The 16,605-nt window shown below is 47.1% G+C and overlaps 1 protein-coding gene across 8 annotated transcripts in view; it reads right to left on the bottom strand.

Moving 5' to 3' along the window:
• Positions 1-16,605, bottom strand: part of AFDN (afadin, adherens junction formation factor) — a gene marked incomplete at its 3' end in the record, with an annotated part of 113,258 nt that overhangs the window by 13,942 nt on the left and 82,711 nt on the right. For 5 of the 8 annotated variants that reach the window (XM_081140528.1, XM_081140526.1, XM_081140531.1 and 2 more), the window contains 7 exons: positions 9,337-9,402; positions 9,062-9,135; positions 8,522-8,640; positions 6,959-7,153; positions 6,342-6,433; positions 5,826-6,014; positions 2,027-3,019 (listed from right to left, as the gene is read on the bottom strand). In XM_081140528.1, coding sequence (XP_080996654.1) covers positions 2,027-3,019; positions 5,826-6,014; positions 6,342-6,433; positions 6,959-7,153; positions 8,522-8,640; positions 9,062-9,135; positions 9,337-9,402 — 1,728 coding nt within the window. Of the gene's footprint in view, positions 1-361; positions 395-2,026; positions 3,020-5,825; positions 6,015-6,341; positions 6,434-6,958; positions 7,154-8,521; positions 8,641-9,061; positions 9,136-9,336; positions 9,403-16,605 lie in introns of all 8 variants that reach the window. The other 3 variants (XM_081140527.1, XM_081140525.1, XM_081140524.1) reach the window with 1 other exon arrangement.

The following is a 16,605-nucleotide window of genomic DNA, read 5'->3' as shown; positions in this document are numbered from 1 at the left end:
TCAACATTATCCAACTGAGTTCACAACAGGTGAATATCTAAAATCTATTTCTAATGGGGCGAGAATGAAATGGATTACTCTCTGCAAAACTTCTTTCGTTTGCTCATGTATTTATGACTAATAAGAATACATATAATCAATTTTATGACTAAAACTGAGAGAAGGTCAAAACCATAAACAGTTAACATTTCAAATTAAAGGAGAAAAGCAAAGAAAAACTAAATGTGAACAGTCAAAGGCATGCTCTAGAGTCACGGACGACAGACGCTGATCTAGGACCCCTAGGACTGCGGCTACTAAAACACAAAAGAAAAAGTGAATCAGACAGGAAAAGTACCAAAGGAAAGAAACAGGAACATACCAAATCTAGCACAGAGATTGCTGGCATAGCAGTCTGCGGCAGGTGACAGGGAAAAAAGAAAGGAAGTGTGAAAAGTTAGGTTCAACCGGGTTCCGCCACCAGTGCCTGCTGCTCTCGGCTTCATGTTTCTGAAGGACCCAGGGAAGGGAGGGGCTGCGGGCTAATCGCTGGTGTTCAGAAATTAAACACTGCGTTTCATGATTAAGATACAGAGAAAGTAAAAGAGGTAAAATTTCCCACAGCTCTCTTATTTGGAGACTAGGCTATTAATCTCAATATATAATCAATACTAAGTACACAGAGGCTTTTAACTAAATTATTGTAAGAAACTTCCCAAATATCACCATTCATATGGAGAGACTTAGAACTGACAAACCTTCAGTAAAAATGCAGTCTTCACAGAAATGAACGATCATAGGAATAATAGAAATATCAGAGTGCAGCTGCCGTTGCCATTACTGGGATGCGGTTATAACCATGAGTGTGAACAGCGCCTACTCATTGACCATAAACATCGACTTATGTTCAGAGCTGGAACGGCAGTAAAGGCAAAGCATTCTTTGCTTGTGCTCTGGGGTGAGAGGTACAGGCCATGGACACATTCAGCTACTTTAATGACCTGCCAGCAACGTGCCCACTAGTGACAGTGGCCAGCCGAGGACAACACACTGTGTGAGGGTAAGTGTACGGCTAGCAATTTATACCACGGAGGCCAGAGCTCTTATGCTAAACGTCACTAGTTCTAATCAAATAGCTATTCTTTCCAATCAGGTGGTACTGATGGCAAATAGAGTCATTCTGAAGGAAGCTGACACTGATGAGTTGGAAACGCTAACGAAACAATGTAACAGTTAACATTTAGGCCTTCACATCAGAAACTTAAAAGTGTCTCAAGAGGGGTCCCACCTGAACTTCGGGCAAAGCTGTGTATACATCTGGCGGAGGATCTGTGTGTAGTAAGAAGTGTGTGTGACGTTTCAGGAGCCTGATTCAGAGCAAGCGGAAAGGGCCCGCCCTGCTGGCTGCCTGCTGACTTCACCACGGGGTGGGAAGGCGGGAGCCTCTGACTAAGCCGTTGGTTCAGACCATCTAGTACGGACAGCACCACACAAACGCTGGAGTTAGAAATAAAACCCAAGACAAGAAGGACACGCTCGTGGCTGTCCTTCCCAGAACATGCATGACACGGTGGGTGGCACTGTGCACATCAGCACCGGTGACGCCTGTGGCAGCCACTCTCGAGGGGCTGGAGGAAATCTTAAGCCTGGCATTGTAACCATCGGTTGCATTAAACTAAAATACACTTTACTGTTCTTCTATTTGATACAAAAGAGCCAGACGCTGTCCGTTCACCTGGAGAAACGAACAGAGCCAGCCCTGAGCTGCAGCCGCCCAGCAGACTGGCTTCATCAGCCCTGTGCCTGCGAGGCGCCTGCTGCTGGCAGGAGGTGGGCCTGGTCTGAGGCGCTGGCAGCGGCCGGCCGGGCTCAGCAGGCCGCCGCACTGCCATCACGCCCTCCCGGCCGGTAGCAGGGCTGAGCGGCGGAGGTGCAGCACGGCACCAGCGCCTGCGTGCCGGAGGCTCAGCCGGCCCGGACCACGGCTGGTCCCCTCGCTGTCCTCGCTGCCCCCACCCCAGAGGAGCGTCCGCGCGGCGCCCTTTACCCTGGCTCTGCGCTCGGCCTCCAGTCGCCGGGCGAGCAGCGTGGTGTCCACCTCGTCGTCCTCCTCCTCCTCCTCCTCCTGCCGGGCCTCCTGCAGCCGCCGCTGGAACTGCCACTCCAGCAGCAGCCGGCGCAGGCGGTCGCTCTCCTCCGCGCTACGCTCCGCCTTGCCCTGCAGCTCCTGGATCTCCCGGCTCAGCATGTCCACGATCTGCATCTGCTGCTGCTTCTCCAGCTTCTCCCGGGCGTCCCGCTTCCAGGGGTCGGGAGACAGGCTGTCCCCGGAGGACAGCTCCTCCCTGCCGACTGTGACGTACTGCAAGTCCCTGCGCTCGATCGTGCGGGGCTGCTGCTGGGGCTGCAGCTCCCGAATGACCGTCTCTTGGGGCCTCTGGAGCGTGGCTGGTTTCTCAGGCTTCGTGGGCGGCTGCACGGTCACAGGAGAAAAGGGAGCAGGGTTCAGGGGCTGCGTGCGCATCTGGCCCAGCTTCCTCTCCTGCTCCCGGCGCTTCCGCTCCCGCTCCTCCTCCAGCCGGGCCTTCTCCTTCTCGTACCAGCGCTGGTGCTCCTCCCTCTTCTTCCGTTCGGCAGCAGCCACCTGCGCCGACGGGGGTCCCATCTGGCTGGCGGGAGGGGGTGGGAGAGGCAAATCCATCGGGGTTCCATCAAATTCACTGGTATAGTGCGTGGGGGGCGGAGGAGGGGGTGGGGGCAGGTCCGTGCGGCCAGGCTGGGGGACAGCAGCTGGCCCGGGCTGCCCAGTGGCTGGTGTCTTCCAGCGCCCAGGGCCACTTTTGGTCAAGGTGGATGCAGGAGTGCCCGGCTTTGATGCGTGGTCCAGGTGCTCCTGGCTGGATGCGCTGGAGCCCATGGAGGAGCTCTGGAACACCCACATGTCGCCGTCAGACTTGCGATCCATCACTGCCTCTACGCGGAGGGGCTCCAGGGCATAAGCTTTATCTTCCCGGAGCTCCTCTTGGGAACGGGTCACGCGCTGGAAAAAGAGAAAGTTAAAGTGTCAGGTTCCAGCTACTTATCAGATGAACTTACTGAAAATTCACAAACACTTTATGTCGGGGAGAAAAGTTATTGGAAAAGTGAGTGCACAGAACAGCGGCTGAGATGGCCCTGTGTCAGGGGCCACAGCAGTCACAGGGCGTTCGAGAGAATCTCTTCACCTGGTGAAAAGAAGCACAGACACATACTTTCTCTCTGCATTGTTGGCAAAAAATAAAAGGAACAAAAACTCAGGTGCTTCAGCACGGTGCCCTCCTCCTCTTCAGCACCCTGCACACACCTCTCCTGTGGTGCCCACCAGCAGTTGACTGTGAGAGGGTGAACGTGTTCAGCCTGGTTACTTCTCAGTAGGAAAGTCCCAGTTACTATTAAGAGTAATGGTTAGATCTCAACCATGTGACCCAGCACGGCTTTCTGACCCCACTGCTGACAATGGACTACAGGCACCCTGACTGGGCTGTGCAGAAGAGTGCAGGGCAGCCACACGCTCCGGGACAGCTCTGCTGTCTCAGGAAGGTCTCCAGTGGTGCACACCTGCCAGGCGTAAACTCTGCGTGTGTATCAGAGACAGAAATAAGTACTTTCCTCTAAGGCCTAGTCTGATGTCTGAAAAGTGTCAGGACTAAGTAGTTTAATCCAACAAATGATTCACTGTGACGTCTGAGTCAAACATCTCCCCCACCCTGTTCACGAGTAGAAACGAAGAGTCAAACCTGAAAAATGTTTTTCTCCTTAAAACACAAACCAACAAAATGAAATATGAACCATTTCTTGAAAAAGCAGAAAAATAAAATATCACTTGACATAAAAGCCTGGTGGGAAAACGAAACAGACCCCACCATGCTGCTGAGCGTCCCCCCGCACAGACACAGTTTCCTGATACCGGCATGCAGACCACTCCACGGTAGACATTTGTGAGTGGAGCACTTTGGAGGTCCTGCCTCAGACACACATCTGCTGGTCCTCCGCTGCTACATCTGAAATAAGACATATTTATTTCTGTCTCTGATGCACCCGCGGAGTTTGCGCCCAGCAGGTGTGCACCACTGTAGCCCTTCCCGAGCCACTGCTTTGCTTCCTTCAACACTCCCCTTGGCCCCTGGTGCTCACTCCCTGGACTTTCCCTTCCTCCCTGCTAAGTCCACCATAATGCTCAGTCCACATACCCTGGCCTCCCACTCTCCCGGCTCCCTCCTCTTGGTGTTTTTACCCATGCGTGAGGCCAGAGCAATGGCAGCTCTATAGCTGCAGGTGAAAATGTGGGGACTGCTTCCACGTGCGGCAAGCAGATCTCTCTATGGGCTACAAAATAGGTAAAGGAAGGAGTGCATAAAACCACTTTACTGTTAAAGACAATGTGGCGAAGGCCTCTTCTCAGTCACCCCCACTGCTGCCAGGGCTGGTGGGAGGGTGCAGGATGGGCTCAGGAGGCAGCCAGGCCCATGGAGGAAGCAAGAAGGACAGACCAGGGAGAAGATGAGGTGGAGCTGAGAACCACACAGTCTGCACTCTGGGAACTGATCTGCTCAGGAGCCGGGAGCTTCCTCTCCTCATACTATCCTGAGAACAAACCTCTCCCCTCTGTTTTCTTGTCCTAGGCTCAGCTCAAATCCCATCAGCTCTAAAGTACCTTCTGGCCACTATTTCGAGAAAGGCTACCTCAGAATTCACTGTCCAAGACATGCATTTGTTGCACAGCCTAGACTAGCACTTTTCCACCTTTTCCATCTCATGGCACACAAACTAATTACCAGAATTCTGTGGAACACCAAAAATATATATTTTGCCAACTGACCAAAAAATATGCATACTTTTTACTCATTCACACTGGACGGCAACCGTGCTGGCTGTGGTCATGTTTTAATTTGACAATCTAAGGAAAAGGGGTCAGTGCCCTGACTAAACAGTCAGGTAGTGCATATTTTGAAAATTCTTGAAGCTCACTGGTTGAAAATTGCTGGCCTAGACGGTACCTGTTTTTAAGCATACATTTAATTTCTCTCAGAATTTTACAATGCAAAGTTATCTTCCTAAAAAAACAAACACATCTGATAATGTTCTCTAACTACTGAGACTGACACCCTATTCTCTACAATGTGGACAGAACCCAAGTTCCTTAGCAGCAAGCGCTGCCATGTGGTTCCAGCTGCCTTTTACAGCCTGGAATGCTGGCCCCGCCCAGTTCCTGCCACCCTGACCACTGACGGATCCTGCCCCATTGTGCAGCTCCAGGCCTCCTCCCTTGCTCTGCAGAGCTACTAGGTTCAGGCAGCTGCAATGCCATGTGGAAGCGGGTTCTAGTCACACAACTGACAGACACTCCGTCACGCAGGGACCTCTCTCTGGCAGCACTTACTACCTGCATTTAATTTATGTCTCATCTCTTTGTCACGTCATCAGCCTCACGGGCTGGGACCGAGACGGCCTGCGCATTAAAGTCGGGCAGCTTCTGATATAAACAGAGCACCACCTGACTCTCGGCGCTCACTCCTCACTCCTAGAAGCAGTGCGCTGGCCTTGCCAACTTACACCAGGCTTAACATGACTACAGTCCATAATCAAACATTAAGAGCACAAAGAATCCCTTCCCATGTTCAGTATCCTATCCTATCTGCCCCCTTTCCCTCAGCTAAGCACAAAACCAGTAAAGAAAATGATGCCATCCGCAGGGATGTTGGGCAGAAAGGCCCCGGGTCTCAGGTGGTTCTGTTTTAACCTGTGGAACGGGTCTGTGTGGTGGCTGCTGTGAGGGGGAGCGTGTGGGGGGACCCCTCCCTGCTAACCTGCACCGAAATACTGGGGTGACTGCTGTCCGTGTGCAGGTGTGGTTCTTCCTCGTACGTGGGCCACTGGCTGTGAGGAGGAGGAGCCGCCCGGTCTTGGGACTTGGAGGCGGGGAACGTGAAATACTCCCTGGTGTACGTCTGCGTGGGAATGGGGTAGGCCTCGGGTCGAGGTAGGGGTGTCTGCTCCTGCAAAACATGAACAAGGACGAGAAGTGAGCCCTTTGCAATTTGTACAGTGGACTCGTTTGATTTCCAACGATCTCTTTTACAATATAGCACATATATTTGAAACCCATGTTAAAAATTAAAAGTGTTTGATACTATACTGAGAATAATGAAAAATACCTTATTTCTCCCAGACTTGTTAAAGTTCATTTTCCTACTACATTAAACATAAAGAATGGAATCCTCAGCAGTGATAATGCTAATCTGTGGAGTCAGTCTCAGCTCAGTGAGGCTTTCTGAGGGGAAGCTAAGGACTTAAGAGCAGTGACAGTGGAGTAGGGCTCAGACCTCAGTGCAGAGGTTTCCTGTGGAGACGGACGTTATCTTGGCAGCTGTTCCGGGGGTGGACGCGCTTCTCCCACCAGGACTCGGAGGCTGATCTGGTAGGAGTGAGGGCAAGACGTCACATTATATAAACAAGATGTTACGAAACCACAATCCCTGATGGCAGCCACCGGGGGCCGCGGGTCTTTGTTCTGCCCTGAGGAGTCCGGCACAGAGATGACACAGGCCCGTGAGAGATCCCCATCTCCAAAGTAATCAGAGCCCAGAGCCAGGGCCCCACCTGCAGACCAGGACGGGCAGGTGTCTCGCGCGGTGCACACCTGTGTGCGGCACGTCCATACACTGCTTCTTTTTCTTGATAACCATCCTATCACAGTAAAAGCCATTTGTGCTCCTGCTAGTAGCCTGCCAGCTGCCAGAGCAGCACCTGAATCAGAAGTTTCCCAACTTCGTTTTTATTTCCAGAACATTCGTTTTGACACCCTCAAGAAAAACATCCCAGTCAGCCAGTACATGCGGGTAATTTCATTTTAACAACAAATGAAGCGGAGCAGCCCCCTCCCCCGACTGTGACCTGGACGCGGGCCTGAGGGGCGATAGGAGGGGTGGGAGTGACTTACTTGCTACGTTGGGGCTGGACCGGTGGTCAGCTCTGTTCTTCAGTAGTCTGTCGTCGCCAGGCAACTTCTTTGGTTCGCTGTACTCTGCCCACGGCAGCTGAGGGCTCTCGGGTGACCCGTTCTGAGCTGAATTGTTATAGAGCTCGAAGCCTTCACTCTTTGGTCGGGGTTTGCCTGAGCCACGGCGATCTGACACTGAAATCAAAGCATGCACACATGACATCTGTTCAGGTTTTACTTTAAACACCTGTTTATTTTTAAGAGAAAGATGCATCTACAAATATTCAAAGCCCCATAAGTAAAACTTTGTTTAGCAGAAAAAGGATGGTGATTTTTATATATGGGTAAAATCTTTCCACAGAATCTTTAAAAGGCATTAATGGAAAAAAGTGCTCTTTCAAAGCTTATTTTCTCATAAACATACCTGTTTTAAGTAACAAAAACTAAAGTAACAAAACCTGTTTTAAAGTGACTTTTAAAAACAAAAATAAATCCACTCCCCCCACTTTTAAAACATTAATTCTTCTAACTACTCAGGCAGGTCATCATTTGACATCCTTTGATGGGACTATGCCATCTTTATTTCCTAGTTTCGTTAGTTTCTTGCTTGGTGACCCTGATTTATTATGTACTTTTAAGTTTCCCCGCTTTGATTTCTAACTCTCTCTAGCTTGCTTCTTTGATATAACTGTAAACTGAGAAATCAGACAAACAAAACATTAAGTATTACGTTATGGAAAAAGTAAAAAAACACGCCGAGTCAAGGTGTATAGTACAATACTTTTTAAGATACCCATTTTTTGTTCTAATAAAGAACAGGTCCAGTTCTCGGATACCTCTGTGGTAACTGTTACTATTCCGTTTAGATTTTGGGTTCTGGGCTTTCAAGTCCCAGGCCCTGACGCCCAAGAAGAGAGCTCCATCTATGCCAGACGTAGCACCACACACTGTCAGCAAAGTAGACTATGAAGTATGTAACGACTGAAAACATAATGTGAACCCATCAGTTTCCTGTGGTTTTTGAATTTCTTTTAAAAAAATCCTAAATTTATACTGATTTTTGATGTAGCTACAAAACCACAGTTCCCACCAACAAATTACTTATTCAAATAACTGAGCCCTCTACCCCTAACAAGATAATCATGTCCTATTTCACCACCTACAGGACTCAAGTAACTATTCATATACATAAGGGCTCCTTCGGGATGGAAGTACACCTGTTCTTTGAAGACCACTTCCTGTGTCTGCCCATCAGACCTGAAAACTCATCCGTCGCTCACAATGACTGTGTCCTCTCCAGGTTGGGCGTGGGGAAGCTCTCCAGCAGGGAGCCAGGCCTGGGAGGGTCTGCAGGGAGGGCTCTGAGGGGTCAGGGACCCTGATGAACAACCCTCTGTGGCTCGAAGGTCTACATTTGAAGCCTGGCTCCCGAAAGTCCCATCCTCAGTTTCCTTATCTTTAAAACAGGACACTAAACGTCCTGATCATAAAACGCCACGGGACGCAGCCAGTGAGCCTGCTGGTGGTAAACAGGAGACACTCAATCTCCCCAGCAGTCCTTACATCTCTGCATCATCGGGGACGGCTGATTGAGCAGGGTGGCGAGACCATGGTAGATGGCTCCTTGCTTCGCAACTTCCAGTGTCACCACGGAGCTCGTCCTTGTCATGAGCTCTGCTGCCCTGGGAGGAGAGGGTCACAAAGGTAAGGAAAGTGAGATGCACTGCCTGCCGTCCCCAGGGGAGCCTGGTCTACAGCCCCATCGCTGCCGAGTGATGTTCCGACCGCCGCACACTGCTACTGCCCATGCCTGTCCCTTAATAAACGTCCCGCACACACCTCCTATTATCCCAGGAGGAAAGTAAGAGTATAGAAATCTCAGGAAGTGTTAGGACTATTTTTTTAAACTCAAAGAAACTGCTCCAGGCTAAAATACATATTTATATTTTGCTAACAAATGAAACGTCATATATACCAAGAGTTTTACACCTAAACAGGTGAAGGTAAGGACACAGCTTTTTTAGCATTGCTTTCTGTCTTCCAATTCCAAAATATAATGTGAGATATCCCCACAAGTTAATATTAAGCTTAAATAAGTGATACCTTTCTTGAGAGAGTCCTACCAGACTCCGTCCATCCACGCTGAGGAGCTGGTCCCCTGCGGCCAGCCGCCCATCCTGTGCACGCCGGAGAGGCAGATGTGACCCGTCGGGGGCGGGATGGCAAAGGCCGAGGGAGGAAGGGAAAGTCAGTGGTAAGCACACTTCCTATTTGCTGGTTTTCAATAAGCAGTGTTTAATGTTTTATAACTAAACATATCTCTTGTCATTTGTTAAATATGATATATGAAAATGAACATCTTTAAAAAGTATACTAACCACATCAGCAGCACCTCCTTTCACAACAGACTTGACGTAGATCCCAAGCTTATCCTGACCAGCACCCTAAGCAAAAACAAGGCAAGAAACACAGTACTGAAAACACAGTAAGAAACACAACACTCAGTGAAGTAGAACAAAAATAAGACATGCACACCAGCTAACTCTCAAAAACCCTGGTTCTGTTTTCACATGAAAATTAGAACTATAAAAACTATATTAATAAAAGTGACATTCTATCTGGTAACTATAAAGAAACAAATAGGAAACGTACCTATTTTATGTTTCCAAATTAAGAAAAATTACTCCTGAAAAATCAGTCAATTCTTAATACACCAGTGGGTAGAGACTGAACTAGACTGAGCCCTACAGGTAATTAAGGCTGGTTATGAGCAGCCACAGGACACACTCATGGCAAATACTATTAACCATTTTAATACAAAAGCAATTAACTACAGGATGTTTGCATTCCAATATTTACCTAGATCCCCTAACACCTTTAGTATAAAATTAAAAACAAGAAAAAACTTGTGGCAAAGAAGAAGAGGGACTTGGGTAAGAGAAGGCTGTGCACTGGCTCCATCTACAGGGCAGGTGCTGTTGCTGTGAATAAACCCTGAGCCACAGCCCCATCCATATGGCACCAGGCGGCTTCACCATGTGTTCCAGCGTGGGGCACAGGAACCTCAGTGAGACAGACGTCACACACATAGTTGTTTCACAGGATGACCAACTCTACTCTGATATCACAGCCACAACATAAAGACCAAACTTTGGATGATTTACTGGAGTCCAAAGGAAGTGATCTTGTGCCCGAAATCTCCCATGGATGTTTACTAACAATGTTCTACAGCACATGTTTCTCAGGTCAAAACCGCCCCAACAGTTGTGAAATGTATCATGAAAGCAAAAATATAAGATGGTATCACAGAAAGTTATAAAGACAGTGATTTCAACAAACGGCTTCATTGAAACAATTTTTCTACAATGCTCAAACTACATAATTTCCACTTGAAAACCGTGTGGGTTTGAAGGAGTCTGACCAGCGAGAGTGGCTGAGGCATATCCTGCTCTTCCTCAGGGAAAACCCAGCCCACAGCACGTCCCTGTGCTGTGAGCCTACATCTATCACACACCTCCTTTGGAAGACAGTATGAAATGCCTCCACTTAACAAAACAGTGCAGTTTGGGGAAGCAGTGTGTTTCGATTTCATGTTACATTAACTGGGGGTTGAGTTTATAAAAGTTCTGTATAAGCTAAAATCAAGGGTTCACCTGTGAAGCTCCTGGCCGCAGGCACTCCAATCTGCCCACCTCCACACCCTCCTGTCTGTCCAGATGCTGACAACCACTGATCCCTTGCTGCGGTCTGCCCTGTCCCAGACACCCTACTGCCCACTGGACACCCTCAGAAATGACTCTGAACTTCCAACAACACAACAACCACGTGCAACCTGTGCTTCCTGCCTGGGTCCTTTTGCCATAAAATTAAAAACAAAAAGCAAAACACAAAAAATTCATTTGGATAGTTGGCAAACTTGTATTTTGTAAATTTAAAATTTCACCATTAAAAACACATAGTAGGCACTTAATAAACAGCAACTTTCTGAATTTAGCATGTCACTTAACGAAAGAGCAATAAACATACCTTTTACCTGACTTCACTATGCCAATACTAGGTTTCCTCGACCTAAGGGGAAGGAAGACATGCTACGGGAAATTGCTTCTTAGACACCCCTCACTGCTCCATCTGTTAAAGTGGGTATTCCTGCATCTACAATCTGATTAAATGATTTTAAAAAACACGTTCTATACTTTTATGTAATTTGTAACTAACTGCTTAATGCAACAACTCAGCTGTTTAAATGGTAATTTCATTCCTCCAGCAACTGTTCACTAGATGTCCACATGTCTCAGCTCTGTGCCTGCACCAATGGACAGAGACAAACGCCCTGTGTCATGGAGCTCATTTATTCAGATCAGTTTTCTCCACAATTCTGACTGGGGCTCTGACATCCCTCTTTTTCTTTTTCTGCAAATATTACACGATGCTTACTCATAGCCAGTCCCCCAGGCCAGGTTTTTAAAAGGTTCCAAAAGCATCCTTTTTCCTTCTGCTCCCTACCCGATCAATGCAAAAGCATGCTTTCGCCCGGCCGGGCGTGGCTCAGCGGTTGAGCGTCGACCTAGGATCCAAGTGATCGGGGTTCGATTCCCGGTCAGGGCACATGCCCGGTTGCGGACTTGATCAATGACTCTCTCATCATTGATATTTCTATCTCTCCATCCCTCTCCTTTCCTCTCTCTGAAATCAATAAAGATATATTAAAAAAAAAACACAAAAAAAAACTTAAAAAAAACACACAAAAACAAAACAAAAACAAAAGCATGCTTTCAAAATATAGTACGTAGTCTAGTCCCCCTAATCCACAGCTTTGCTTTCCACGGTTTAAATTCCCCGTGTTCACCCAAACCCAAAAATACTACATGGAAAATTCCAGAAATAAACAATGCACAAGTTTAAATGTACACAGTTCTAAGCAGCACAATGAAATCGCGAGCTGTCCCGAGGTGCCCCACCTGGGACGCGAATCGCCCCCTGGTCCAGCATCTCCACACCACACACGCTGCCCGCCCGCCGCTGTTATCAGATTGGCTGTGAGACCACATCGTGTAACTTTTATTACAGTGTGATGTTCTATTTTATTATTGTTGTTAATCTCCTCCTGTGCCTAACTTATAAATCCAACTTGATCACAGGTGTGTATGTACAGGAAATACACAGTCCACAGAGTCTGGCACTACCCTGAGCATCAGGCTCCACCGGGTCCTGGGACGTGCCCGTGAGGGAGCAGGAGTGACAGCACCAGTGCGTGCTGAGAATGGGCACTGCTTTTTGATAACGTAATGCTCTCCTCATCGTTTAGGTAGTAACAATACAGATAGCCCTCCTTCACTCCCATTTCTCATATACTTTATAAGATCATTACCAATAAATAAAACCTCATTAATCTCAACTATAATAACAGAACTGTTTCTTTTTAAAAGCCACATAACAGAATGATACAAGGAAATGAGAAACCCCCTCTCCGCCCTAACACACCGCAGGCCTGTGCACACTCTGCTGCACACTGGCTGGCTCTCTTGCTCCTCACAGCTCACCACAGGGGGACGTCTGTGACCACATCACTGCCAGCTGTGGCTTCCCTGGGTTATGATGTTAGGTTTCCAGCCTCTTCTTTCAGATCAGTGATCTCAAACCTGAGGATAACTACTAGGCTCAATTATTTCATAACCACTCTACATTTTAGGCAGCTTAACACATAAACTTAAATTTAGCAGACTCCTTATTTAAATAACCTGAAATCCTATAACATTCCTAAACAGGTAGTTTGTTACGCTGCCTACAATTGGAATTTAATAAGCCCAGTTAACATTCAAGTAAACTGATCATGCATAGTAGACACCTGACAGCACCATCCCTGCTACACCTCTCAACAGACAGGAGCTGACAGTACAAATTTCAGAAAAATTCTGACAAAATGTGGACACTCTCCTTACGACAGACCTGCTGGTCCCCCTGGGTCCAACCTGCCCTGCGAAATGCCCCTTCCTGGGGTGGACATCCAGAGGTGCTCTGCTGGCCACCTCGCTGCAGTCTCCTGCACACAGCATCCATGCTCCCTGGACTCGGGGTCAGGTATAAGCTCTCCCACACTCTGTGCTGATCCACACCGGCCTCACAGCCCCGATTCCATTCTGGTTCAATGGCGTCTTCATACAAAACCTCTTTCTGATGCAATGTGTCCGTCCAAACCCTTTATTGATTCCTAGGCTCACCTGCCACTACTGCCAACTCACTCACCTTTCCCAACGACGGACAAGATTTCCTTTGTTGCCTCTGAATGGTCCCTCTGTCCTGTCTTCCAGCTACTTGTACAGAAGGCTCCTCCCCCAACTCCCTTCCAGAGCAGCTTCCTGACCTCTGCCTTTCATAAGGCTGCTAGAGTGTGGCCAACTCCTTATTCTGAAAATAACCCCTTATTATGAGGAAGTCAGAATCGCAGGGACTACATCAGTAGTTCAGGAAGTAGCTGCTATATTCATTATTGAGTTGGTAACATAACATGGGTAACACTGTAAAATTACTCGTTTTAAAAGTTAGAAACTCCGAGCATTTGTGATTACAGCACCAAACGTGCTATTTTTGGATGGGACACTCACACCCATTACTGCCAGGTAATGCATGAGGAGAACGCGGCATAGTATTTGAAGGAGGAATAGATATTATTTTCTTACATGACGGGAACTTACCTAAATTCTAAGTTACAACCATTTCTTTTAATTCCAAGTAAGTTCCATTTATAAGCAGTGTGTCTACTTGTCACAATGGGGAGGTCTTCGTCTGGGGAAACAGACCTCAATGCAAAACTTGCGTGAGTGCCTGAGAGATCTATTTAAGGTTGGTCATGAAGATGAACTTGAATTAAAAGTCATTGACAATGTATCATGATATACATGTGTGTGTGTGTGTGTGTACATATATAACTGATTTGAGAGAGAGAGAGAAAAACACTGATGTGAGAGAGAAACATGGATCAGTTACCTCCGGTACGCACCAGACCAGGGACTGAATCCGCAACCTTTGGGTGTATGGGACGACGCTCTAACCAACTTATCTACCCAGCCAGGGCATGAAATAGAATTTAAAAAATACTCTTGGAGGCAGTGGTGGGGTGATGCAAAGTAAAGAATCGGAAGTATTCTAAGCGGTAACCAAACTTTCATTGGCATAGAATCTCACAAATGTGGTCCCAACCTGCACCACTTCCCTAGTAAATATTGTTTACTTCAGAAACCACACTGCTCACATTTCTGTAAATAAGTTGCCGGCCCACGACCATTTTCCTTCCTGCAAACACGTGCCCTTTCTGCAGACTGGCTGCCTCTATGGGAGTTAATGCCCTTCCCACCTCCATTCTGCGCCCCACACCTCCAATTATTCGAATCCTATCTATACTTAACGTGCAGCTCAGAGTTATGAACTAGCCATAAAAACCTGTAAAGATGACTAATAATAATTCCACTGGTAATTATTTCACAGGAACAAAACTATAGGTGATACCTGCAGATAAAAGAACTCTAAGGGTTTTCTAACCACTGTGTGTGTGTGTGTGTGTGTGTGTGTGTGCGCGCGCGAGCGCGTGTGTGTGAAATCAACATGGGTAATCACTTTCAACCCAAAATATCACAAAGTTTGATCAACCCAGAGGTGATCCAGTATCTCCATCTGACCAGAGCAGCCCTGGCCTGGACCGTCCACCCTGATTGCATCATCTCCGCCACCTGCCTCTCCACAGGGACAGGCCAGCTTTTGGAAGGTGCCTCACAGAGTGTCGCCTGTGAAGCCATTATAACTCCTCAGCATCACGAAACTCTCTAGCTACCTACCTGCCCCACTTTGTCTGAATGAAAATAAGAATGTTGTTGACTACTATTAAAAAATGTATAAAACAAAGTTTATTAATTTCAGAAATAGGGAACCACTTAACTTATTTTTAACAATACACACACTAATCTAGACAGAACTTAAAGAAAATTCATTGAAATAACTCTTTTAGTTCCTGTTTATATATACACACAATTAAAATTCATTTTATGGTAATTCTACTCCTTTTCTAATTAAGACAGGAAAACGGGGTCCAGAAGTTACGACGCTTTGCTGCTACCTGTCCGCGTGTCACCTTTGTCACTAAAGAATTGTGAGTGTGAGCTGTGTAAGCACTGGCCACCGCTGGTCAAGGAGCACATGGAAGTAGCTTTCAGATGTCGCTGAAAGCATGTATCAGGCCACGCGGTCAGGTATGGCAGCCACGAGGCCACATGTCCAACCTGAATGTGTATAAATAAGTGTAAGATAGGCCCAGTTTTCAAAGCCTTAGTGTGGAAAAATGAATCTAAAGTAACTCATTCGTGTATATTCACTACCTATTGAAATCATAACATTTTGGACATAATGAGTAAAATAAAACATTATTAAAATTAATTTCACTGTCTTTTTTTAAGACGGCTAATAGAAGCCATAAAACGACCCTCGTGGCTCACACATTCTGTCTCCACCAGACAGGCTGCTCTACATGACAGGCTTCTCATTCTGTGAGTCACAGAATCAGGTACCAGCAGCACACTCACAATGTTGCAGATAACTGGGGAAAAGCAAGACCTCACGGTAACACAATAGATGCCACCAGGACACCCCCTGATTTCTAAACCTGGGAAGATTAATCATTAAAACTGAGAACACAACATAAGAAATAAATGTATAAAGTCTAAATAATTTTAAGAATTACTTACCTACAGGTACCTAAACTAGGATTTGAAAAATTTACTATATTTTTAGTGTACTTATTACTTGTAAAATTAAAAGAACAAACATAATTTCTCATTTAACAAGTCAAACTCCTTTTTAGGAAGGTCTGCTGAAAGCAACTTCACATTCCAGAGGCAGAGGAGTTATGAAGTTCTCGACACACAGTTCCGCACCTGAACTGAATGTAGGCACAAGAGTCCCTGGGCAGCTGGCACACACACTGCCATGTGGCCACTGCCCTCTGCCCTCTGCCACTTCAGACAACCAGAGAACAGGAACCAACCACACCAGCCAGACAGTGCAAAGACCTAGGTCCCCATCCTCAAGAAAAGCAACTAAAATGAATTAACAAAGACAGCTACATGTGTGATCTTAGTATTAACCTCACAATACACGTTGCAGCTGCTTTTCTTTCCTTTAGAAGTGAAGGGAATGGGGGGGAGGGGCTAGGAGACAGCAAGGAAGAAAGGGCAGAGGGAGGGGAAGGTGAGGCAAATAGGTAGGAAAGAGGTGGCAGTAAGTTAACAAAAAGGTTCCTAATCAGAGTGGCTAGAGGCTCAAATATCAACTCAGCTGCTACATGCTGCACTTTCCTGGACTGAGGAGACACGCACCCATCGGTCAGCTGCTCTATGTCCAAGGAGAAGGGGCTACGAGGAAAGGCTGCTCCCGGACACCCTGTGTTTTCTAACCCTTCCAGTGCCCTTTTGGGAGTCTCTGAAGTACAGGCCTCTCACCTCTCGCACAGCGAGGCACTGAGAGGGAACCCAGGCTTCCAACACCCAGGGGCAACTCCCAGTGAGTGTGGGAGAGGTGATTCAGAGCATCGACAAATCATTAAAACACAATCCAAAAAAAAAAAAAAAAAGCAGCAGCAGGAGGAAGAAAGATACAGAGCA

This window comes from Miniopterus schreibersii, assembly GCF_964146895.1.
Source record: "Miniopterus schreibersii genome assembly, chromosome: 6".
Taxonomy (NCBI): Eukaryota; Metazoa; Chordata; class Mammalia; order Chiroptera; family Miniopteridae; genus Miniopterus; species Miniopterus schreibersii.
Note: the sequence above shows the minus strand (reverse complement) of the source record. Positions and strands in the feature narration are given on the sequence as shown.